The 24088-nt window shown below is 41.7% G+C and overlaps 1 protein-coding gene across 1 annotated transcript in view; it reads left to right on the top strand.

Moving 5' to 3' along the window:
• The window catches only part of OGA (O-GlcNAcase), a 40811-nt gene extending 19239 nt beyond the window's left edge, over window positions 1–21572 (top strand). The window contains exons 11-16 of the mRNA XM_034775086.1: window positions 3322–3407; window positions 4286–4390; window positions 6112–6197; window positions 7915–8107; window positions 18225–18384; window positions 19201–21572. Coding sequence (XP_034630977.1) covers window positions 3322–3407; window positions 4286–4390; window positions 6112–6197; window positions 7915–8107; window positions 18225–18384; window positions 19201–19337 — 767 coding nt within the window. The 3' untranslated portion in view covers window positions 19338–21572. The remainder of the gene's footprint in view (window positions 1–3321; window positions 3408–4285; window positions 4391–6111; window positions 6198–7914; window positions 8108–18224; window positions 18385–19200) is intronic.
• The last annotated feature ends 2516 nt before the right edge of the window (window positions 21573–24088 follow it).

Here is a 24088-nt window from a genome sequence, read left to right as displayed (position 1 = left end):
TGCACACTGGACTATGCCATGTAACTCCCTTGACACCCTGTTATGTGATTGGAAATGACACTATGAAATGTGACCGCACATCAGCCATCTGCTGCTTGCTCTGTCTTGATAACATTATTGCTGTCTTCAACAGAACAATTGCAGAAGTGACCTTTCAATGGGCCTGGCCAAGAGGAAGCCGATCCTCCCAGCCCTTGCGCATGCGAGCTTTAGCATATAAGGCTATTCTGGTGCAAAATGGTTTGCTTTAACATTTTCCAAATAGCTGATTTTTGGCAAAGGGTGGAAATTGGAGAGCTCTGTAAGTCAGCTTTTGTCCAGATGTAATCGGAGACTTTTAAACAGAGCTTGAAAGACATTTTTTTTTGTATGCAGCTTTTTTTTGCTGAAACATGTTTTTGGGGGATCCTAAGTTGGCAGATAGCACCAGCATGGCCTGGGTTCTTCTAGTGACCTCATTTTACTTTCAGGTTTCAATCCATCTGTAAGGAATATGCTGTGGACTTGCTTGACGTACACAGCAGGCCGCAAAGCTGATGGTCTCATGTCACAATTTTTGTAGCTGTCACAAACCTCACAGTGGATAACCATTACACAGCCTTCGTCTAGTTCTAGCGTTTCAGTTATTCTTAAATCCTACTAACTTGTAGATAGATTTAAATAGCTCATCATTTAGAGACGGAGAAGACCTAGTAGGTCATCAAGTCAACTCAGCTAGGGCAAGGTGAAGTTCATTTGCACTTTGTATCCACTGATCCCTTGAGATATGAAACATTTTAAAAAGAGGTGAGCAAATAAATATGTGCCTTTTACTGTGTAAAGGGAGCAAAAAATAATAGCTGTAAGGTCTTTGAAAAGAGACTGGTAGCATTTAGTGTGTTAACAACATCCCTACATCTCCGTGCAGCTTTAAAGCTTGACTTCATGATTCCGTAAAACCTGTAAGATGCAAAAATGCTTAGTATTGTTACTCTGACTTTACATTGAGATTAAAGCAGAAAGTCTCTTTGATAGCTCAATTATTTGTTTAAAAACCTAGGCCAAAATTTTCAAAAGCGGTCATCTGAGTTTCGGCTGCTTCGAGTTTTGGATTCAAGTTTCTAATTTGTGACCCCTTAGACCTGATTTTACAAAGTTGCTAAGCATCTGTTGCTCCCAATGACTGTAGCTAAAGTCATGAGTTCTTCTTTGTGCCTTTTGAAAATCGGATCTAAGCTGTCTCAAGTTATGAACTCAAAAATTGAGGCAATCCACATCAGAGGCTACTTCTGCAAATATTAGTTCAGTCTCAGTCCCAAAACTTGTCTTAAGTAGCCAGAAGACCTAGTAAGAGTTCTGACTGTTGTACAGGCTGATTCCCATGCCCCAGGAATGTGATTTGGGAGAGGAGATACTTCAGTCTCCTCATTTTTTTTATTTTATTTGTTTAATTTTATAGTAGTTTAAAAAATGCATAGTTGAGGAAAAGATCTTCAACGGGAATATATTTCCACAGCTCATATTAATATAGCTCATGTAGGTTAAATACACTGAACCAAATTAGTTCCCACAATGGTGTGTTCAATGGTCCACTGAAAGTTCATTTTCTTCACCTCTCCTCCCAGTCCAGCTAGCATTCAGTCCCTTTAAATAGTGTGGTTGAACAGTACTATGGATTACTAATGCCTTCTATTGTCTTCTTCCCCACTGTGTACAGATGGGAGAATCCTCAGCACAAGTTTCTACTGCTATTGGATGGACAGCGCCAGATGTTCGCAGCGCGTCGTCATTAATTAATTAAATGGAAAGGTTTTGTCTGTGAGGCAGCTCAGATAGATTAGATGTGCACTAGGCATGAACTGAAGTCACATTTGCGCAGCGACTAAGGCATTAACTATGTTTTTCATTTACACAGCTCTTCATTCACGAGGCTCTTTACTGTAATAATTGGAAGTGCTAGTTATGTTGTAGTCTCAAAGGAGAGACAAATATTGTCTTCCAAGTTAATGACTAAATCTTAGTTGTAAAGGGTATCTTTTTACATCAGACATTCAGACGTGGGAGCAAGCTAAACTTAAATTCTGATATTTGGATTATTTTCTAAATTTATCATACTAAATAAGTCTTTTTAAAATTTATTACTCGACTATCTTATGTCAAACTTGGTACATTTTGGGACTCTCTGACTAGCACAACATAATTGACTGTATTGATCTGAGACTGTTACTTGAACAGGAGGTAGATTGCTGTCCACAAAAGGAAAAGAACTTTTGCGCTGCTTATCTTATCAGAAAACTAGGCAGGTAATTTTAATCTCTATTCCAAACATTCATCTAATCTTTCCCTCTGTCAAAAATGTCATATATGTTAATTGGTGTTAAAGGCTGTAATGCTTGGCTAATGGAACAGTCTTAAATGCTAAACTTGCTGATGAAAGTAGATTTTCCAGTACTTAAAATGCTCAGCATATAATATAATATGTATTAATGGGCCTCGTGGTTGGTTGGTAGGAAGCCTAGTGTTTCTGACATGCTTGAGGAGGAAGAAATAAGATGCTAAAAAGAAAAAATAAAACTGTCTATGCTCAACAGTTCTTTACTAATTACGATCAAACTGTGAATTCATTGCAGTTAACTTACTGGCCTCTTCAGCATGTCAGTAGGACTGTAAATAAATGGGCCAGAACTGAGCTAAACTGGCCTTTCTCGTCTGTTGCAATGAGACCACTGTTCCATACAGCTGTCGTAGCTGTCTCAAGTGAGTCAGACCATTCTGTGCATTTATTGCCAACCCTAGTTTTCTGACAAGATTAAAACAAATAATACTAAAATGTGACTTCAGACAGGCCCAATTTTTCAAGGGGCTGTGGTAATGGAATTTGTCTTGTATTATCTCTCTGAAATTTGCAATAGTTGCTATTAACCAGGCCATATTGCTTCCAAAATGTCCTCTTTTCACTAAGGACATAATGCTTCTGCCATAAATGTACAGGCAAAAGAATGTACAAACAGGTCTGGGAAGCTTATATCATTGCACAGATCTCATGCCTCCCAGTGTGGGATGAGGTGTATTATTGGCTTTTTAAATACTTAATTGTCTGCTCTTTAGCCCATTATCTGAAAACAGTAACCTAGATATTGCAATTTATTTATCCATTAAGGGCATGAGCACTTAGAATCTTTACAAATTGTACAACATTATTACAGCCTCCCCCAAAGTCCTGGACTATAGCTCAGTTAGAGAGCTTTTTCCACAAAGTGTATGTTAGCTTTTTGGACATGTTAGACCCCCCAGGAAATCCCCCTTCTCGTAACGTTCTCCGCTTGGATCTGATCTCAACAGGGTGTCGTAGTCAATCTTCAGCACAGTTCTTAAGTGGAGACCAAGAACCCTGGGCCTTTAGAGGTGGTCTAGCAGGAGAGTTCCAGGTATCAATATGACTTCACAACTGAATGACATTTTCTTTGTTTTATGAGAAACCTTTTGTTGCACAACAGAGGTCTGGAAGGATTGGTCTGCCGAAGGCTTTCTGGTCCAAAGTCCAATTAGCCTTACAGCTTTGTTTTAAAATAATTTTCCTCCCCTTTCCACAGTAATTTCTCAAGGAGATGCTGCGTGTCCCATGCGCCCGCGAAGCGCAGCGGCTTTAGTTGTACATTTCACATTGTTTCTTTGCAGGTCGCACAGCGTTTTTATCTGCGCCCGCAATTGCACAATGCGCGCATGCTTGTCTGCCAATGGGAATTCCATGAGCAAGAGAGTGTCACTGACACATGTTTTGATTCTTCTCTAAACAACGTTGTAACTCATTTTACTGGGAAGCTTTCAATTGGAGAATGTTCTTAAACCTCTGTTACACCATGTTCGAATTTGTTCATGGATTTTTCAAGTGCTGTACTTTTTCCCCCTCACAGGTGCTCTGCGCGCAGCAAATAGAATCAGCGCATTGCTTTTGGGATAAAGTGTCTCCTCTGGCCAGTTAACCCTCTTCAGACCAAACCTTTCCTCCTGACATGCTATGTTCTTACACAGAGATAGTGTAGATATGATTGGTATAAGTATGTTAAAGCAGAAATGAGCTTAACATAAACTCCATTAATGTGCTGTTACAATTGCATATTTTAAAACACCAATTGGATAATTCCTATTCAGATAATAAGGTCTTTGTATTTGTAAAGCATACCAACCCCACCTTCTGGGGTGCCTGCAGTAGCAAATGTTAATTTGGGAGTCTGCAGTGCACATGCCAGAGTGCGATGTGTCTCTTGCCTTTCAAACACTCATATTAAGTCTTTTGTTTTCACAGCGTTTGCTGCCTATTGATGGGGCAAATGACCTCTTTTTTCAGCCACCTCCGTTGACTCCAACTTCCAAGGTTTACACTATCAGACCCTACTTTCCAAAAGATGAGGTAACTATATGCCCCTGATATTAAGGAACATTACTATTGAGCACTGATTCCACTGGCTATTATGCTACCCCAACCTGCTATATTCCCTTGGTTAATAATATGCTGCTTTTACATATCGATTTCTAAAAGCAGTTCATGTACTAGTAAGCCTCCTAATCCTCCTGTGAGATGCAAGTGTCCTTGTTTTACAGATTGGGGGGAACTAAGGTGAAATGATTCTCCCAAAGTCACACAAGTCACTCTCAGAGCCAAGTCCACAATTCATAAATCCAGACACTAGTCTCCTTTTCTAGCCATTAGCCCATTCTCCCTCTCTAAAATGAAAACTAAGTAGTAACCTATTGCAGGATTTCTTTGGCAGTGTATGTAATATAATGTGTTGTAAGTTAATCTTTTTAGCAACTGTGTGTGCGTGCACACACTCTCTCTCCCGCCCCCCACTTAAGGGTCAGTCTGGTAAGTGCCACTGAATGTTCAGCTTCTGCGTAACCGAATTACTTGAGGAGTTCATCACCTCTGGTTAGCTGCTCTTCCTGTTTTGTGGACTTACAAAGTAAGCACTTGGATTTTCTTAACGTGCTTAACTTCCCTTCAGGTTGTTTCTCTCCCCTCCATCCCCCCAGGAGTGGTTTCTAAATGGGATTTGAGACTGTCATTCTCAAATAAGTCTTATGCTGTAAATTTACACTGCTTTACTGTCTTTCCAATAAAGATGTTGCCCTGTGCCCGTGAACAGCTCTATAATCTAAGGCCTTGTCTAAACAAAATTACACTGCCTTAACTAAAGGTGTGATTTAATTGGTATAGTTAAACCAGTGCAAATCATTGTGTGGACATGTATCTGTTTAAGTGTTTACATTGGTTTGATTTACATTTGTGTATTGACTGATACAAGCTAAACTGAGAAGCCAGGTTCTAATTGAAAAAAGAAGGAACACACAGGGCTTTGCACACGTTTAATTGAATCTTTAGGGGTGGAATTTAATCATCTAAGTGACTTAGGCGCACCGGCCCCGTTGACTTTCAATGGGACTCGTTCCTCTTAAGTCCCTTAGTCAGATTTGAAAATCCCAACCTAAAATTATACCTTTAGTAAAACTGATAACTTTTTTGCATAGAATACCTAAGACATGCTGTCACAAAGAATACAAGTTTCGGAGAGGGAGAATCTGATTAATAAGAAGGGTGAAGACGCATCATTTAGTCAACTTGTATTCAAAGCAAAACCTTGTAAACGCCATTTAAAATGTCTGATCTATAAATAGGTTAGGTTTTCAAATGGAAAAATTCTGCTGCTGAAGGGCATCTGTCAGGGCATAACTAGCCCTTCAGAAGTACCTTATTTTGGTTGAATATAAAACATCCCTGTAGCTATTTAACATTACAGCCTGTTAAATATACCCAGAGAGCACTTAGTAATTAATGAGCATGTTTAATGCTCTTCATGGTTGTGACAGATGTTGACGTGACCCTCAGCATTGTGGGTGAGAGGTTTTTTGAGGCAGAGTTTTAACTAGTTGCAAGAAAGATCTTTGAAGAGTCTTTAATAGATAAAATATGCTTTACATGGATCCATACAACCAAACTGCATATCAAAACTTGTTCCACAGTGGAGACTACATTAACGAGCTCTCTAAGGCAAATTTGCTAATCAGTGTGTTTATTTTAAATAAAAGGGTGTTTTGGAACTAGAAAAATAATCATTCTGTGTCTGTTTTTAGGCATCGGTGTATAAGATTTGCAGAGAGATGTATGATGATGGAGCTGATCAACCTTTCCATAGTCAGCCAGACTTAATTGGAGACAAGTATGTAGAACATCCTTACTTTTAAAATTTGCATGTATGTCTGCAGCCATTGTAATTTTGGTGTGTTGATACGTGTGTAGCATCAGCAGTGTGCTGGGTGCTTTGATTCTCTGCATTGAAGAGTTTTCTGTGTAAAGCATAGATAATTGCAGAAATGGTTGAACAAACACAAAATAGCAGAGTGGTAATAGAAGGGTTTTTTGTTCACTTGTTTTCTTTCTATTCAACAGCTTTAGTTTTCAGAGAAGGGGGGGCTGAGTTAGGATGCTTGGGCCTCATGGAAGAAGCTTGTGTTCAGAAGTGATTTGTCGGAGAAAGCAGAGATGTCATGGACCAGGTCTTAGAAGGTTGTGGTAGGGCATAAAATTGAATGGAAAGGAAAATAGAAGGGATAAAAGGAAAAGTGTAAAAAGATGGGAGAAGAGACAAAACTACACTCTTCCACTTCAACCTCTGAAAGGTACAATTGAATGGCAGTCAGACTTCCAAGACAGTAGTTGTTACTCCATTTATGCTCAAATACCTGTTTTATTGAAGGTTTTACTTCCAATTCTTGTCTCTGTACGTTTCCCTGATGTAGACATTCTCACCAGTGGTTTAGCTGAAGTGGTGGTAGCACCAGTGAGAATTCAGGTATAAACAAGGTTCCTGCAAACTGACCCTTTTATCAGTTTTTGATTAGATCTACTTTCAGCTGCTTTAAAGTCGTGGGAAACCCTTCTAGCTGTTGCTGCTGGACCTTCTACACTAGGGCTTCCACCGGTTCAGATCTAGTGATAGCACTGGTGGAAGTTTTCTTTAATGTAAATGTGGTTTTAGTTATCTCTTGGCCTTTTTGCTTTAGCTTCCTTTCAGAGTCTCGTTTTATATTGTGTTTAAATCCCTGAGTTTGTCTTGTAAAACATTTTACTAGCCATCAATCTTTCGAAGGTACATAAATGTGTATTATAAAAATGTGAGGTGCATCACAGATGAAGACAAGATGTACTCTGTACACTACGGCCTAAATACTAGATGAAAAAATGACAAGTGAGATGAAAGCAGATGGGAAGATTGAGCTTTTATTTAACTTCTTGAGCATGAGCTATTTGAGTTCTCTTCCCATCTTGTTAATGTTTTGATGTATTGAAGTTCTCTAATGGGGCAGCTCTATCATGTGGGGACAGGAAGAGATGAGTATAAATGGGATAAAAAAGAAGGTAGAAGAATGGTGGAGAGCAGCATGGACATGTCTGCAGGACCTATTGGAGGGAGTTGAAAGAGAGGAGAATTACGTTGTGGACTGCTGGCAGGGCATGTCACTAGAAGGTTCTATTCTTATTCTCTCCGCTCCATGGCTATGGGCCGGGTGGGCTGACTGGGGCCCGGGCAGGAGGAAGCCTGTCCATTGCAATGGAATGGCAGCTGGGTCTTAGTCCCCTTTCTCTTTGCTGCTGAGCCGTGGCCTGAATATTTCCTATTTGATTCTCCACATCTTCATAGCTGCACTCGCAATTTGTGCTGTTGTGTGCACAGTGGTAGTGATTACATGCAGTATGGAAAATTTGGTCCTAAGTGACTGAGAAGATCAATGCCTTCATCTCCCACCCTTGTATGACTCTCGTTCCTTGGGTACAGTATCCTGACTATTAACCTACAGTGACAATACCTAGTTTGAAGTGACTTGTTGCTTTGTTTGTGTGGTGAACTAAACCTGATACTTCTCTCCTCTCTGCAGGTTAGTGGGAGGCCTGCTTTCCCTCAGTCTGGATTACTGCTTTGTCCTTGAAGATGAGGATGGCATATGTGGCTATGCTTTGGGCACTGTCGATGTAACGCCCTTCATTAAAAAATGCAAAATTTCTTGGATCCCTTTTATGCAGGAAAAGTACAGTAAGCCAAATGGTGATAAAGAACTGTCTGAAGCAGAGGTTAGTAATCCCATGAGATGGAACTGTGCTAAACGTTACAATCCTGTTTTTTAAAGCAGGTATTTGAGAAAGCTCATAAGGCAAGTAGATAACATCATTAGAATAGCACGCTTCTATCTGTGTAAACATTTATACCATGCCTATCACCATGGTATCTGGGCATTTTACAAGTAAACTAAAATTTTGTCTTCACTGCAGAATCATATATGAATGTGAGTTGTAATTGATAGTGTAGCCATGATGTCGGCACTATGTGCATGTACAATAATTAACATAATTAGAATGGTATCTTTTGGTGCTTATGGTGAGCTAGGAGCTTTCCAAGCAGAAAAGGTACAGTTCCAGCTCAGGAAACATCACAATTCAAAGAAAAATTAAGATGTCACTAGTCAAACTAAAAAGGGATTTCTTCTCTCTTCCCCCTCACCCACCCTCCCAAAACAGCCTGTCACATGAGTGCCTCTGAACACCCTTGCTTTTTCAGACCCAGGAGGTGAAACAAAATTCTAGAGAGAAGGGTCCTCTGCTGAGACTGCCCTGCCTCCAGCTCTGACATTCAAATCTAAGAGTTATTAATGCACATCAGTTGTGACAGCAGCATGTAGGGTGGGGGGGGGGTCTCTTGTTTGGTATGGCTTAGGTCCTAAGCACATCCTTGAATTGGTCTTGGAAAGGAATAGAAAATCAGCACATGCTTCCGAGAACTGGTATAATACTTGTGTCGTACAGCTATGCAGATGGTCAGAATGCAGCTATGCAGATGGACCCTATCAAGATCCCCACTGGAGAGATCTGGTATCTTTACCAGATGCAGATAAGACATTGATCATCAGCTACACTTGGAAATCAAGGGCCAGCCTGGGAATCCAAAAGCAACTTAAATGAAGTGCAGACAAAACCCTTCAATAGAGGCAGACAACACCGTGCCAACTAGTACCTTGCTGGTAGAGGCAACAGGATTACCTTAATCTTGTTTGGCTTGAGTGTGTGCTAACTGTAACTTTCTATTGTGGTTAGAGGTACTAGAAAAGCATCAAGGAAACACCCTTGATGCCTGACAGGCAGCTTTTTGTTTTTCAATCATCCACATAATCATAGCATCGTCGTTCAAATCATCTCATTATGTCCCCAAGCTGCTAGAGACGCATGTTAAATAATAGAGGTGTCAATGGAACCCTACATGAAAGCCTTCAAAGCAGGTATGCAGTTACCAGCGTCACCTTCTGTTATTTGTCTGTGGAAAATTGAACCACTTGAACAATTCTTGTCTACTTTCGGGTCCTCTGAGTCATCAGAACCTTATGGTTGGTATCAAAGGTTGCCAGATGGTCTAAAGGAATAGTTTTCTGCCAAGATCAGTGCAGTCTCTGGCATACCCTGGCTGAGCCAACAAACAGTCCAGTGCTCAAGCTCCCTCAGTAAAGCTGGCTGGAAATGGGAGGGGAACATGCATGTCCTCTTCTGACGCAGATCTGCAATACAAAAATGCCATCTGCAAACCCGATCCAATTGACCTTGCCTACAAAATAGAGAATACTGTTTGCTGTGAGGAGTTTCATGTCTAAACAGCTATATACTCTGTAGAATGGGTTTGATTAGCAGCTGTCTTGATTATTTCCTCTCCTATTCTTGAGGGTAGACTGTCTGGGAGGTTGGTGCTCCAGTTTATGCACTCATTCTGCAGAGTGGAGACTTCGTCTTGACTGTTCTGGAGTCTCTAATCTCTGCTGTTGTGATGTATTAAGTTTCAACCTTGAGCATTTGATCCATTTAAAACGAGATGGAGCAAAGCACTACTAGAAAATACACTGCAGTAGAGGACAGGTTTTGCATTTCCAGAAGATTAAAACCAAATTTGGTGTCTTGCTCTCTCTCCCAATGGACCAACTTCAGATAGAAAATTCTTCAGTTGGTGAGACCACCCCACTCCCAGTTGCATGGTGTGCTGCACTTGGTCTTCCAGTAACAGCTCACAGGACAGTGAAACACCTCCAGGAGCCATACAGAGGCAACTGTCTTTGAGGATCAGGAAAGGAAGTGCTGCTTTATGAGACAGAATGGGTTAGTTTCCCTTTACAGATTCCCACCTTTTTAGTGATCTCTTGGATTCCATGTTGGCCGACATCAGAAGAGTGTTTCTTCCATTCATAGCTTCTCAGACAGTTTGACCCAAAGTGCTCAGTCTTCTTGAAGACCTTTTCAGTTATGCACTTCCCATGTCCAATACCTCCTTAAGACCAAACTTTATGCAGGTAATGGATCCTCTTGTAAACAAGGAGACAAACCCAGATCCACCCAGTCTTGCTGCACTTTGCCTATTTTGGGATTTTCCTTCCAGATTGCAGTCTGAGAGGTAGAATCTTCTTTTCCCAGGATCAGTGATCACTGAGCACAGTGGATAAATGGTCCTCTCTGAACAGGAGCTGCTGCAGTTTCCTTGTTCCTCTCACTCATCAAACTGTTGTTCATTTCTCCCTTCTAAACCGTTTTAATTTGAAAAAGAGGGCACAACTATCTTTGCCCACCTAATTTAACTGCCCCATGTTTTTAATATCTATCCCTTGACCATCTGGTTCCGGAGCGTACTTGAGTTAGCTGTGGTAAAGAAAAGACCAAGGAGAAAAAGGTTCATTCTAAGCCTGAAGTGGTTCAACCAGTTTGAAGTAGCAACAATTCTGAATGGAGACCTTGCATACCATTTTGGTAGCTTGGTAGACGTCATAGGGACTCTCAGTTATCTCTAGACTTGAGGGACACATTTAGACTTCCCCTCTATTTAGATCCATCAGTGACATTTGCATATCACCCTGCACAATCCCTACTGCTGTTATTACTCCCAGGCTTTTGTTGCGGACATACTCCAAGCCATGGCTATAGTCATGATGCTTCTCTTTCTGTTGTTCCTTGTTTGGAAAGCTAGCTCACTTGAGCTAGTGTCAAGGAAAGATCTTCGAATACAATGACCAGGGAAAGGGGAAGCTGACTACATTTCAGGTATCAGGCCCTATCCTCTTGTTTCAACTTCTGCCCTGTGTCTCCTTTGAGGATGCTCCTCTCCCTCCTGGACTGCATAGTGACCTGTTATGACCTGATTTCATGGACACGGGACTGCTGGGAACTGCAACAGCTGGTGATTGCTACTTTGAGGATCAGCAAAGATGACGTGGGCTGTGTCCCCATTACGTTGCTCTACAGCCAAAATGCTTCTGAAATAAATGTAGTCAAACTTTACTAATTCTGGGTCACTGAGAACGAAAATGATGCTTAAAATTGTTGATTGGCTCTAGTTTTCAAGATATGCTATTGGGTCAGTATATACGACCCTTGACTTGGGAATGGCAGAGGATAAGTGAGTTATAAAGGGAAGGGATCTCAATTTAAACCAGAAATGACTAAAATACATCTTTGACTGGATCTATGAATAAATCTGACTGGGTTTGGACAGTACTTGCTTTTTAGGCAAAACAATGAATGATGCAATCTGAAGCTGGTATTGCATCATACATGGTATGAATTGCATCATGTTATTCCTAGAAGTCATGGATGATGCAATCATAATGAAGCTTACATCACTCTGCTGAACAAATTGCCCTCTATCAGCTCTAGAAATCATACAGTGTCGTGCTCTCTTGTCAGTGTTTGATTTTTGCAAAGGGACACATTTCTGTTTAGCCAAAGTGAGCAGAGAGGCCTCGTACTTGTGTGAACAGTGCAGATAACTTCTGCTATGTTTGTGGTGAAGTGACTTTTGCATCACAAAAGAGCAGTATAACCACTATGGTTAAAAAAGCCTATCACCTTTATTTTGGCTGCAAAATGGGAGATCAGGACAAGAGGTGGGCCCCACACATATGCTGCAACACTTGTGCAACAAATCTTCGCCAGTGGTTGAACAGGAAAAGGAAATCTATGCCTTTTGCAGTGCCAATGATTTGGAGAGAGCCAACAGATCATACCAGCAATTGTTACTTCTGCATGGTGCCTCCAGTTGGGAAAGGTGTGTCAAAGAAGAAAAAGTGGACTGTGCATTATCCAAACATTCCATCAGCTATACGCCCAGTACCCCACAGAGAAGGGCTGCCGGTTCCTGATGCACCAGAATCACTCTCACTTGAGGAAGAGGATGAAACTTCTGGTCCTGAACCATCAATGTCACAGGACCCACATTTTTTCCCATCCTCCTCCTCTGAACCACACCTCATAACACAAGGTGAACTGAATGACCTTGTCAGGGATTTGGAACTCCCCAAGAGTAAGGCAGAGCTGTTGGGCTCCAGAGTACAGCAGTGGAATCTCCTAGCAGGTGATGTTAGGGTTTCCATGTTCCATGACAGTCAAAAGGATCTTGTCCCATTCTTCTTCATGGAAGGTAATCTTGTAGCCTGCAACAACATCGATGGTGTGATGGCAGCCCTCAACATCGTTCACGATCCAGATGAATGGAGACTGTTCATTGATTCATCAAAGATGAGTCTTAAAGGTGTTTTACTGCATAATGGCAATGTTTCGCCATCCATTCCAGTTGGTCATGCAGTCCATATGAAGGAAACCTATGACAACATGAAACAACTTTTGAGGTGCATAAACTGACCAACATCAGTGGCAGCTTTGTGGCGATTTGAAGGTTGTTGCTCTCTTGCTTGGTCTGCAGACTGGATACACAAAGTATTGCTGTTTTCTCTGCGAATGCGATAGTCGTGCAAGAGATTCCCACTACATCAAGAAAGATTGGCCACTCCGACAGTCATTGGAGCCTGGGAGGAAAAGTGTTCAGCATCCACCACTTGTTGATTCAAGGAAGATTTTGTTACCACTCTTACACATCAAGCTGGGTCTGATGAACTTTGTCAAGGCCATTGACAAAACACAAGCAGCTTTCAAGTACCTCCGTGGAAAATTTCCAAGGTTAAGTGAAGCTAAGATAAAGGAAGGTGTCTTTGTTGGTCCTCAGATTCGTGAACTTCTTCGAGATGATGCATTTGACCATGCACTGCTTGGCAAGGAAAAGACGGCATGGAAAGCCTTCCGGTTAGTGGCAATAAATTTTCTCGGAAACAACAAGGCAGACAACAACAGGTTGTTGGTGGAAAACCTCCTCAAGGCATACAAAAGCCTTGGTTGCGACATGTCACTAAAGATACATTTTTTTTGCACTCTCATCTAGATTTTTTTTTTTTTCCACCGAACTGCGGAGCAGTGAGCGACGAGCACGGCAAGCGATTTCACCAGGACATTGCAACAATGGAGAAATGCTATCAGGGCAAATGGAGCCCATCAATGCTTGCAGACTATTGCTGGACAGTGACAAGAGATGCTCCATTTAATGAATACAAGAGACAAGCCAAGAAGCGCCGAGTAGACACTGAATAGGACTAAACTATGTACATAATAGTTTTTTGCCTTTTGTTTCATAATAAATTTTATTTATATAACCCTTTTGCTGATTTTTAAAGTGTTACATAAACAGGACAGGTGAAATATTATCATGTAAAGCAACCATAAACACATGAAAAGACCTAGAGTTTTAATCATAAATTGTAAACCTATCTACACAATATACATAGACACAAAATGTAAAAACTTAAATATCTTAGAAACAGTAGCCAATCAGTTGTTTTAATTGTCGTCATATTTGAATTCAGCACATCAAAATACATAACAAATAGCACATTTTATCTCTGAAGCAGATGACTTCTCAAAAATTGTAGACCGACCAGTGTTATCTGTGGGTCAGGTCTTCTCTGATATTATTGCTTGACCACTGGGCCCTTCTGCAGGAAGTTCCCAAACAGACTGCAGATTACAGTAAACCTTGAGGAATAGGACATACTGCCCACGGCATAATACCATGCTGTTGAGTGTCTCCGAGACAAAGGAACCTTCAAATAAATGTCCTAGTACTACATGCTGGGTGACTGACTCTGCCCTTAAGATCAGTGCAGAGGTCGCCACATTCTGATCAGGATGGACAATATGGCATTGGTGGCTTATCTCCGTCACCACTGAGGCAGCAGGAGCAAGATCCTAGCAATGGAATCAAATCTTACTTAGGCAGGCAGGAACTTTCTGGGCCTTTGTGTTTCTGGAAATCCAACATTGGAGTGAATTGACTGGCATGCAGCAGGTGCCTCCAGGGGAGTGCTCCTCTAAAGACTCCTCTTTTAGATAACTGTGGACGCAAGGGAACCCAGGTACTGCAGCCAATAATCAGACAGAAGCTTTCACTCAGGATGTATTTTCGCTAGATGCTTACCCCTTCCCTCAGCTTCTACCAATCAGTAAAGCATTAGTCTCCTGATCCATGTTATACCACACTGACTGAGAAAAATTTAGTTAGCAGATTTCTTGGCCCTGTCCAGAAGACCAGCATCTCTGTAGCTGCTTATTCATAGATTCTAGGACTGGAAGGGACCTCGAGAGGTCATAGAGTCCAGTCCCCTGCCCTCATGGCAGGACCAAATACTGTCTAGACCATCCCTGATAGACATTTATCTAACCTACTCTTAAATATCTCCAGAGATGGAGATTCCACAACCTCCCTAGGCAATTTATTCCAGTGTTTAACCACCCTGACAGTTAGGAACTTTTTCCTAATGTCCAACCTAAACTTCCCTTGCTGCAGTTTAAGCCCATTGCTTCTTGTTCTATACTTAGAGGCTAAGGTGAACAAGTTTTCTCCCTCCTCCTTATGACACCCTTTTAAATACCTGAAAACTGCTATCATGTCCCCTCTCAGTCTTCTCTTTTCCAAACTAAACAAACCCAATTCTTTCAGCCTTCCTTCATAGGTCATGTTCTCAAGACCTTTAATCATTCGTGTTGCTCTTCTCTGGACCCTCTCTAATTTCTCCACATCTTTCTTGAAATGCGGTGCCCAGAACTGGACACAATACTCCAGTTGAGGCCTAACCAGAGCAGAGTAGAGCGGAAGAATGACTTCTCGTGTCTTGCTCACAACACACCTGTTAATGCATCCCAGAATCATGTTTGCTTTTTTTTGCAACAGCATCACACTGTTGACTCATATTTAGCTTGTGGTCCACTATAATCCCTAGATCCCTTTCTGCCATACTCCTTCCTAGACAGTCTCTTCCCATTCTGTATGTGTGAAATTGATTGTTCCTTCCTAAGTGGAGCACTTTGCATTTGTCTTTGTTAAACTTCATCCTGTTTACCTCAGACCATTTCTCCAATTTGTCGAGATCGTTTTGAATTATGACCCTATCCTCCAAAGCAGTTGCAATCCCTCCCAGTTTAGTATCTGCAAAAACAATAAATTAATTTCTATGCCAATATCTAAGTCGTTGATGAAGATATTGAACAGAGATGGTCTCAAAACAGACCCCTGCGGAACCCCACTTGTTATGCCTTTCCAGCAGGATTGGGAACCATTAATAACTACTCTCTGAGTACAGTTATCCAGCCAGTTATGCACCCACCTTAGAGTAGCCCCATCTAAATTGTATTTGCCTAGTTTATCAATAAGAATATCATGCGAGACCTTATCAGATGCCTTACTAAAGTCTAGGTATACCACATCCACTACTTCTCCCTTATCCACAAGACTCGTTATGCTTGTTTGGAGGCCTGTGACTCACCCCAGCCCAGGTGCTCTGAAGCTCTTGGTGTGTGACAGGACACTACTGAAGGACGTGAATAGGGCACTACTGAATAGGGCAGCCTTTGCCATGATGTGCTCCAGGAAAAAAAAACTATTTTGCTTAAAATGAGATGTGTGGGATGTCTCCCCGGTTGGTGTAGACAGCAGGGAACTTCAACCCGGAATGCCAGAATGCCTTCTCTCCGTTTCTGCAAGAAGTATTTAAGGATGTCTCAACTTCCTAGAGGTCCTGTCTTTTCCCCATCAGCACATTAAGGGATCCAGTGAGAAAAATGATTTTCCAAGGGGATTTCCTAGTGTTCCTCCAAGACAGTAGTTCTCCATCGATAACCTAGCTTTCTCTTTGATGGTGATGTCAGAATTTCACTTCCAGAAATCTTCCTTCCCAGCTGAAAACTAGGAAAGATCTGGGCTGACTTAAGGGCCTTAGGATTTACCTGCTCTGATCCTAATCCTTTGGGAAGTTTATTTGCCTTGTTCATACTCTGAGAGTTGCAGGAAAGGACTTAGGACCTCTCGAAGGGTTGTTTTGGTGAATGGGTCAGCACTTCTATCTAAGAGGCTTGTGTGTTAGCTGAAGTGCAAGGCTTGCTGGCTAAGCCTCTGCATCCTGGGCAGAGTGGCACCAGGCTTGAGTGAGTGAACTTTTCAAGACTGCCACATGATACTGCATATCCAGAATGTATCCGCTAGTGCTGCCACTGGGTGGAGAGTGCTCTACTCTTAGTGATTCCTCAAGGAGTGTTCCTTTCCAAGAGGGTGGTGCTCTCCCTGTTTCACATTTCCTATCCATCAGTGGTCTTCCTGTTGTGTCTTCCTCCTCTACTTGCAAGGACTGCTAGACAGAACCCTAAGCTGTGCCTTGAGACCAAAACAGAGTCAAATTTTGTTCCTTACCTGTGAATTTGTCTTGTTTGGTCAAAAAGGAATAGTCTTCCCAAAGAGAAACTGTTTGGCTGGGTTGAGACTCAAGACCTTTCCAAAACTGGAGAGTTAGGTAGTGGACAAATTTAGTCCTTTGACCGCTTATGGAATCTTTCTCCTGAGAGTGCAGGTCACTAGTAACTAAAGGGGCAGAGAATCTTCGTTCTGATTGGCCAGTCTGTGTCAAAGAATGAATGCCCCACAGTCTGTCTTTGCCATTGGAGCACAGGCAGCAAATCAACAGGGAAGGAACGCAATTTTTAACTCTTCCATCTGTCAGATACGTCCACATCTAAGAACTCTGCTATGGTGTCAGAACAGGCGGCTCCAATAAGTACATGCATCCATTAGTCCAGCTCTTGAACCTGCCAGCTGATGTGGTCTAGTTTCAAGTTCATAAAGAATTGATATTGCATTTGTTACTATTATCACTGTGCTGCCTCGTTTTGTAACTGACTTGCTGCAAAAAATCAATAGAAATCTTCTTTGGGGAACAGTCCTGCACTGAACCGGTGGCGAATGGGCTCTACACTCTTTCTGATTTTGATTGATGTCTGTGTCCACGCTGGATAGAAACTCCCTCATCAGTAGTCAGAATTAGAAGCCTGTCCTGCTTGCATACGTCTGATGGCATGTCAACGTACTGGGGAAGAATTGTAATTTTAGAATAGTAGCAAGCAGCTTGATAACTTACCTTCAGTGGATTTGGCTGCAAACTGTTGGGCAGGACAGCTCATTTTGATTACCCATTACGCTGCAGTCGTTGCTCTAAATGCTGGTTACATTTTTTCCCCCCTTGCAAGTGGGTATTGTTCCCCCATATGAGAAAACAAATTCTTATTGGGCTTTGTTTTGTAAAGTAGATTACATATTATGGTAACACTTAATCTGAGGTGCATTCCTACTATGCCACCACTGCCACATGTTAGTGTGGTATAAATAACGGTTCTGAGCGCACCTAAGAGCGAGGGACTTCAAATGATCTCTACCAGTAGATCTCTCCCCTACTGTCATTGTACCAGCACCCAGTCCCTAAATTTCACTAATGCAGAGTTCCTCTTCCGAAGTGAGGTCGTCTTCTAAAATTCTTGTCCAACTCCCTGGTAGGACTGATGGAATCTCCTCCTTTATGGAGTATATCAGCTGAGCAGTGTAACTTTCTACGATGTTTGGTTACTCAGTTATTTTTGTCTTTCCAACATTATTAATACAGCCTCAGGCACTTGCCTGACCATTTTATCCCACTGTTAGAATTCAAATCTTTGCTACCTTGGTTGCATTTCTAACTGACTGGGAATCAGACTCCTGAAAAAGAGAACTTGCTTTTATTTTAAACAGCTGACTTATTTTCCTGTGTCAAGAGGTAAAAGGCTAACTAGCACTAATTACAGGATTTTGTGAATGGTAATTTCATGCAATTCCTTACAAGGCTTGTTTTGCTGGTATATCTGAAGTGCCTGGTCTCTGCTGATTTGTGTGTGATGCTCTTAGAGGCATACAACCCTGAACAAAACAGCCCACATCAGCAAAACTGATCATGCTGAAAAGACTGTTCCTTTCTGTCCTCTTTAGAAAATAATGTTGAGTTTCCATGAAGAGCAGGAAGTATTGCCAGAGACATTCCTCGCCAATTTCCCGTCGCTGATAAAGATAGACATCCACAAAAAAGTGACTGACCCAAGTGTGGCCAAAAGCATGATGGCCTGCCTGCTGTCCTCTCTGAAAGCTAATGGTGAGTTTTTGCTCTTGGAATTGTTGGGGGTACTCTAGGTACAGTGATTTAAGAATGGCCACAGCATTTCATCCCCTTGGTGTTAGGCAAACTGGGAGTTCTAGGATTGGGGGTGCTAATGCATTTTGCATTCCCAGGTCAGTGTGGGAGATCTGATTTCTGCTAAATTGGCACGTGAGGTTGTTTATAAATTGCTTTCCCATTCTAGCTCTAATGCTACTGTCTATCTTCTGTAAAAGATACTATTATTGTAGCGAATATTTTGCAAATTAGGAAATGGGAAGAACTGAGGGAGCAATTTGGCTAACTGAGGTCCACAGCAGCCACACACATCTTTATATTTCCCGGGCTGAAATCCTTGAAGCCATTTCTGTAGTGTGATCGTATGCTGAGATCTTCCGTCTTGAATGCTGGAGGCGCTTGGCCTTTTGCCTCGCTGCATACCTGAGGCTTGCAGTTATCTTGAGCAATTCACATGCCCTTTTGTGGTGCTGTTCTCTCAGCCGGTGCCTGAGCTTCAGGATGTTTTCATGTGAAGCGGGCCTGTAGAGGCAATTTGACTACAATCTGCTAGGATGCAGTCTACAAGCCAGCAACAGAAACATACAATCTTTGTGGAAAGGTATCAGCTATGTTACCATAAATCTAGCCTCCGTTTCTGGCAGTAGGTATACCAGGTATGGCACTAGTTCAGTGATATGATCGATTTTAAATGTTAAAATAGATGGAAAAGAATCTAACGATGTTTGCAGAGTTTGGGGGTTTTGTTACAATAACTCTTCTCCTCCCCTCCCCCCCCCCTTTTTTTTTCTTCAGGCTCCCGTGGGGCTTTTTGTGAAGTGAGACCAGATGATAAAAGAATCCTGGAATTTTACAGCAAGCTGGGTTGTTTTGAAATAGCTAAAATGGAGGGATTTCCAAAGGATGTTGTTATCCTTGGAAGGAGTCTGTGAAGTCCTTGACAATGAACTGTTCGAATACTGTAGTCCCTTAACAGCTGGGCGGGTGGTGGTGGGGATCTTCATATGGTCTAACTGCACAAACACAGCAGTCAGCCAACTTGCTAGAAGGGGCTATGTGAAAATCCACCCATCACACATTTCAAACGTTAACTTGTTGGATGAAGAGATTGCTGCTGAAAACCCAGTTCTGAAAAAGAGAAACCTTGTTGTCGTCCTTTCCTGGGCTTGTGTGAAGTGCCAAGGAATCTTGCGTGGGCTGTATCCTCCGGGAGGAGCCCCCCCTTCCTGCCCAGTGACGTGGTTGGTAGCAGTTCTTTGCATCCATATATGCAGTTAACAGAATGGTGTTCTTTTTCTGGAGTAACTGTTAAGATCTGATTTTCTTTTTCCCTGTGTCATACAGCAGGATGTGAGGAGGGAGGGGTGTAATTGGGGTACTTCATGTTACAGAGATGGGAAGGATTACTTGTGTCAGTCAGCAATTTAAAGACCGGTATTGACGGTTCTGTTTTTGGCTATCTTTATGCTTGTTTATAAGGCAGTGACCAGTTGTCACTGCTAATGACCATTGGTTCAGGCTTTGTGCTTTGTAGGGACAAATGTGCAGTTGTCTGTGGCAAAAGTCACTAATGACAGACTTGTAAATGTCAGTGTATATAAACTAGCTGTATGCTTAATAACTTCTTTGTGTTTGCTGGTTTTGTAATTTTTTTCTTCTGAAAAGTGAAATGGTATTGGTCCAAGATGGCACTTTTGACTAACGTCAAACCACAATGGAGAATGACTCTGTCCTCGGCGTTGGCTTTTTGTACTGTGCCTCATACCCAGGGCTAGAAACTGACCATGTTGGGTAAGAGGTGCTGATCCAGAAGGATCATTCCTTCAGAGGACAGGCAGTTCTGTTGCAAGGCTGCCACTGCCTGGTGCTATCATCATTCTCCTGGGACTGAACCAGCAATTCAGTGGGAGGCCTGCTGAACCTGTTAATTTTGGTGGCAGTCTCAAAGAGGAGGTGGATGGAGGAAGTGAGAGGGAACTGGTCCATGGTCAGGATTTGTCCTTGGATCAGTCTCCTGCTTCAAAGACTGTTCATACTGGTTTGACTAAATCAGGGTCTTCAAATCCTGCATGTTTGTATCAAAGAATTTTTGTAGAAGAAACATCACAATAAGCACATTTTTACAAATTATTTAAATGGTTACCTAATTAATGTAACTGCAGATATTCTGAGAGTTTAATGTTTTTACCCAGATCTGATGTATTTGACTAATGTGATGGAGCCAGCATGGTTAGGGGATCTGGTAGTGAGGTAGTCACACCATTTGTGGGGGTTATTGATTTTTCTGTAGAAGCCCTGTGTTCCAGAGATGTAATTGGCCAATAATATACCCTTTACATTACATTACATTACCTTACTAATTTCACCTGCTACCATCAACTGTGTTTACCTTCCTTCTTTTTAAATGTCCCTCTTGGTTTTGGTGGCAAACAAAAGACATTCAAGTCCTTATTTAAGCTCCCATCTGTGTAGCTTTGAAGAAGTTTTACAAGCTATAACAAATGGCATTAGACTGCAGTAATGTCTGCAACCTGTAAGGAGAAGCTAACGTTTGGCCTTCCGGTGCAGTCACATAGGATATTTTTCTTTTTCAGAATGTGAATAATTTTTTAATTTAGTAGCGAAGTATTTAAGTTTAAACAAGTTCATTTCATTTACAGAGAGAGGTATAGGGTCATGCTATGGGATCTCATGTAAATCAGAGCTGAATGTCACTAGTTTTAATACAGCTTTGAGTAAGTAGCTGATCCCTTGGTCTTAGCAGGTGGAAGAGTTGTGTGGTTTTGTTTTTTTGTGTTTTTTTTTTTTTTTTTATGGATACCAGAGTCAACTTACTCCTTGATCTGGATTCATAGCATTACAGGATAGGATGCTTGTGGCCTTATATCTTGGCTTTAAGGAGTTGCCACAATCTTTTCCTATGAATTTTATTGTTACAGAAGTTAGTTGTACAAACGGATGGAATGTCCAGGCCAATACCATCACTCTAGGATTGTAAAGTGATAAGTTGACATATCTTTCATGGTTATGAATTTTCATTAAGGTTGGAATGCCACTTTCATTAATCTGTTTTTAGATCAACAGTATCTGTAGCAGAAAAATGAGCTGTAAAACTGTATTTGAAGACCATGCAAGAAATAGAATAAAAATAGAGAAGTGAATGTAAATAAGCAATGTGTTTAGTTTGTAAAGCTGTCAAGGGTGGATGCAGGGGGAATACACCTCTTCCATCTTGCTAGGTGTTTTGGGCATCCTAATGGTAAACTCTCTTCTGCTGCTTTCCATGTGATTGTCCTTTTTGGGGGGGAGGTGGATGCTGGCTGTTCTGAGAAGCATTTAACCACACTAACATTCTTCGTGGGAGGGGGATGTTGGATGCTGTTGACCCTTCAGAACACTTTGAAATCAACAAGTGAGATCCTTTTAATCCAAATGTAAATAGCACTAGTTCTGCATTTCTACTTCTACAGGCTTTGGGAGGACCATACATAGGCTCACACAAGTAGTTCAGTAAAACGATGTCCTCTTGAGTGTCTGGGAAAAATCAATCCGCGTTCCATTACAACAATGTTTAATAAATGGCCAATCCGTTTTTATAAGGTATTTACCAGCACCCAGACAGCTAAGTATTCTCCCTATTTTACCAATAAGGAAACAATTTGCAAAGTGACTTGCCCAAGGTCAGACAGCAAGCCAGTGGCACAAACTAGTTTTTATAATCCAGGAATCGTTTGCTTGCAGTCCTGAGCCCAGATGGCACTGCCTTGAGGATGCACGAGCCTACAGAGAACTTGGAAAGCATTGTTGCCTTGCACTGACTAGGAAGTGCAGTAGTGACTGCTCCCTAGACCACTTTAGTACACAGTAGTGGAAACCAAGGACAAATAAGCCATGTCCCTTCTGGCATACTTGCCTTGAATATTGTTGATAAGTTAAACAGTTCTCCTTCAAATACTCTTCCCCTTCAGCAGTAGCAAAGGGAGAGGAAGTGTCCGTTAATCCCATCTCAGTAACTACTGTTTAGTTGTGAAGTGGGATCCCATGCCTTTGATTGGAGGTATAGAAGATTTCATTCTTCTCTGCTCAATGACCCAGGGCACTTGAATGGCTTGGGAGCTCCCCTGAACATTTTTTCCCTTAGACTTGCTTCCCTTAAGATTTTCCTTCTTGAAGTCCATTGTCTGTCTTCTGCTGTGTTCCTTCCTACCATTCCTTAGAATTGTGAACTCTACCATTTCATGATCACTTTCTCCCAAGCTGTCTTCATCTTCACATTCTCCACCAGTTCCTCCCTATTTGTCCGAATCCGATGTAGAACAGCCTCTCCTCTAGGCACTCTCTCCACCTTCTGTAATAAAAAGTTGCCTCCAATGCATTCCAAGAACTTGGTGGATAATCTGTGCCTTGCTGTATTATTTTCCTAACAAATGCCTGGGCAATTGAAGTCCCCCATCACCATCAAATCCTGTGTTTTGGGTGATTGTTAGTTGTTTTAAAAAAAGGCTCATACACTACTTCTTCCTGGTTAGGTGGTCTGTTGTAGACCACTGTGACATCACCCTTGTTTTTACCCTTTTATCCTGACCCAGAGACTTTGAACAGCTCTGTCTCCACTTCTATCTTGACCTCGATGCCAGTGTATTCAATTTTTATTACAAGGCAACACCACCTCCCTTTTTTCCCTGCCGCCTGTTCCTGAACAAGCTATCCTCTTCTGTACCAATATTCCAGTCTCATAAATTATCCTAAATCTCTGAATCACAATTATGACATAATTGTGATTATTCACTAGTATTTCTAGATCTTCCTGTTTATTCCCTATACTACTTGCATTTGTGTACAATCATCTAAGCTGTTCATTAGATTTCCCCTCTATATTCCCTCTCATCTCTCCTCTTTCCCTCTATGCTTGACAACCCATCAGCCCAGTCTCCATGTTGTGGACTTTTACCTGTGGTCTTTTGTCTCCTACCCATGTTGAAACTAGTTTAAAGCCTGCCTCGCTAGATTATCCAGTCTGCATCCAAAAATACTCTTTCCCCTTCCTTGATAGGCTACTCCTATCTCCGCTCAGCGGTCCTCCTTGGAACAGCATGCTTGAAAAAGCCCATGGAACAAATATTACAATGAGGCTACGAGGAAGGGGCAAATTGGACAGACTGACCTTAAATGTATAAGGGCTTGAGAATCTATCGAGCTGTCCTGTAGTGGCTTGAGTGTGGGTACCAGGCTTAGGGCCGACTGTTAGGAAACAGATCACAAACCCCCAATTGGGCGAGTTCTATACTTCGATCTCACCAACCAGTTATCAAGTGTGAACCGCCTTAAGATGGAGTCTCAGCCAGTCCCCGTAGGTATTCCGGTCTGTCTCACCACCCAGGTGCGCTGCCTTTGCCTTACACCAAAGATCACAGCAATATTCAGGTTACTTCCAGTCCCAAAGGACCAGTCACTTACCTCAGCTTAATTGCTCTTCAGATCTCACACGAAAGACTATGCTGGTAGGCTGTCCTATAATAAACTATCTAAAGATTTATTTCATTTCCTATTTAATGAGTTATCTATACGGTAAAGTAGGTAAACATATATACACACAAATGAGTTCCAGTCTTAAGATTAAAAGAATAGAACCTTTTATAATCAAGCTCAGTATGTCCTTTAGGGCTAACTCGTGGTTATCTTT

The sequence above is a fragment of the Trachemys scripta genome, chromosome 7 (genome assembly GCF_013100865.1).
Source record: "Trachemys scripta elegans isolate TJP31775 chromosome 7, CAS_Tse_1.0, whole genome shotgun sequence".
In the NCBI taxonomy this organism is placed as follows: Eukaryota; Metazoa; Chordata; order Testudines; family Emydidae; genus Trachemys; species Trachemys scripta.
This window is presented reverse-complemented; position numbering and strand designations above follow the sequence as displayed.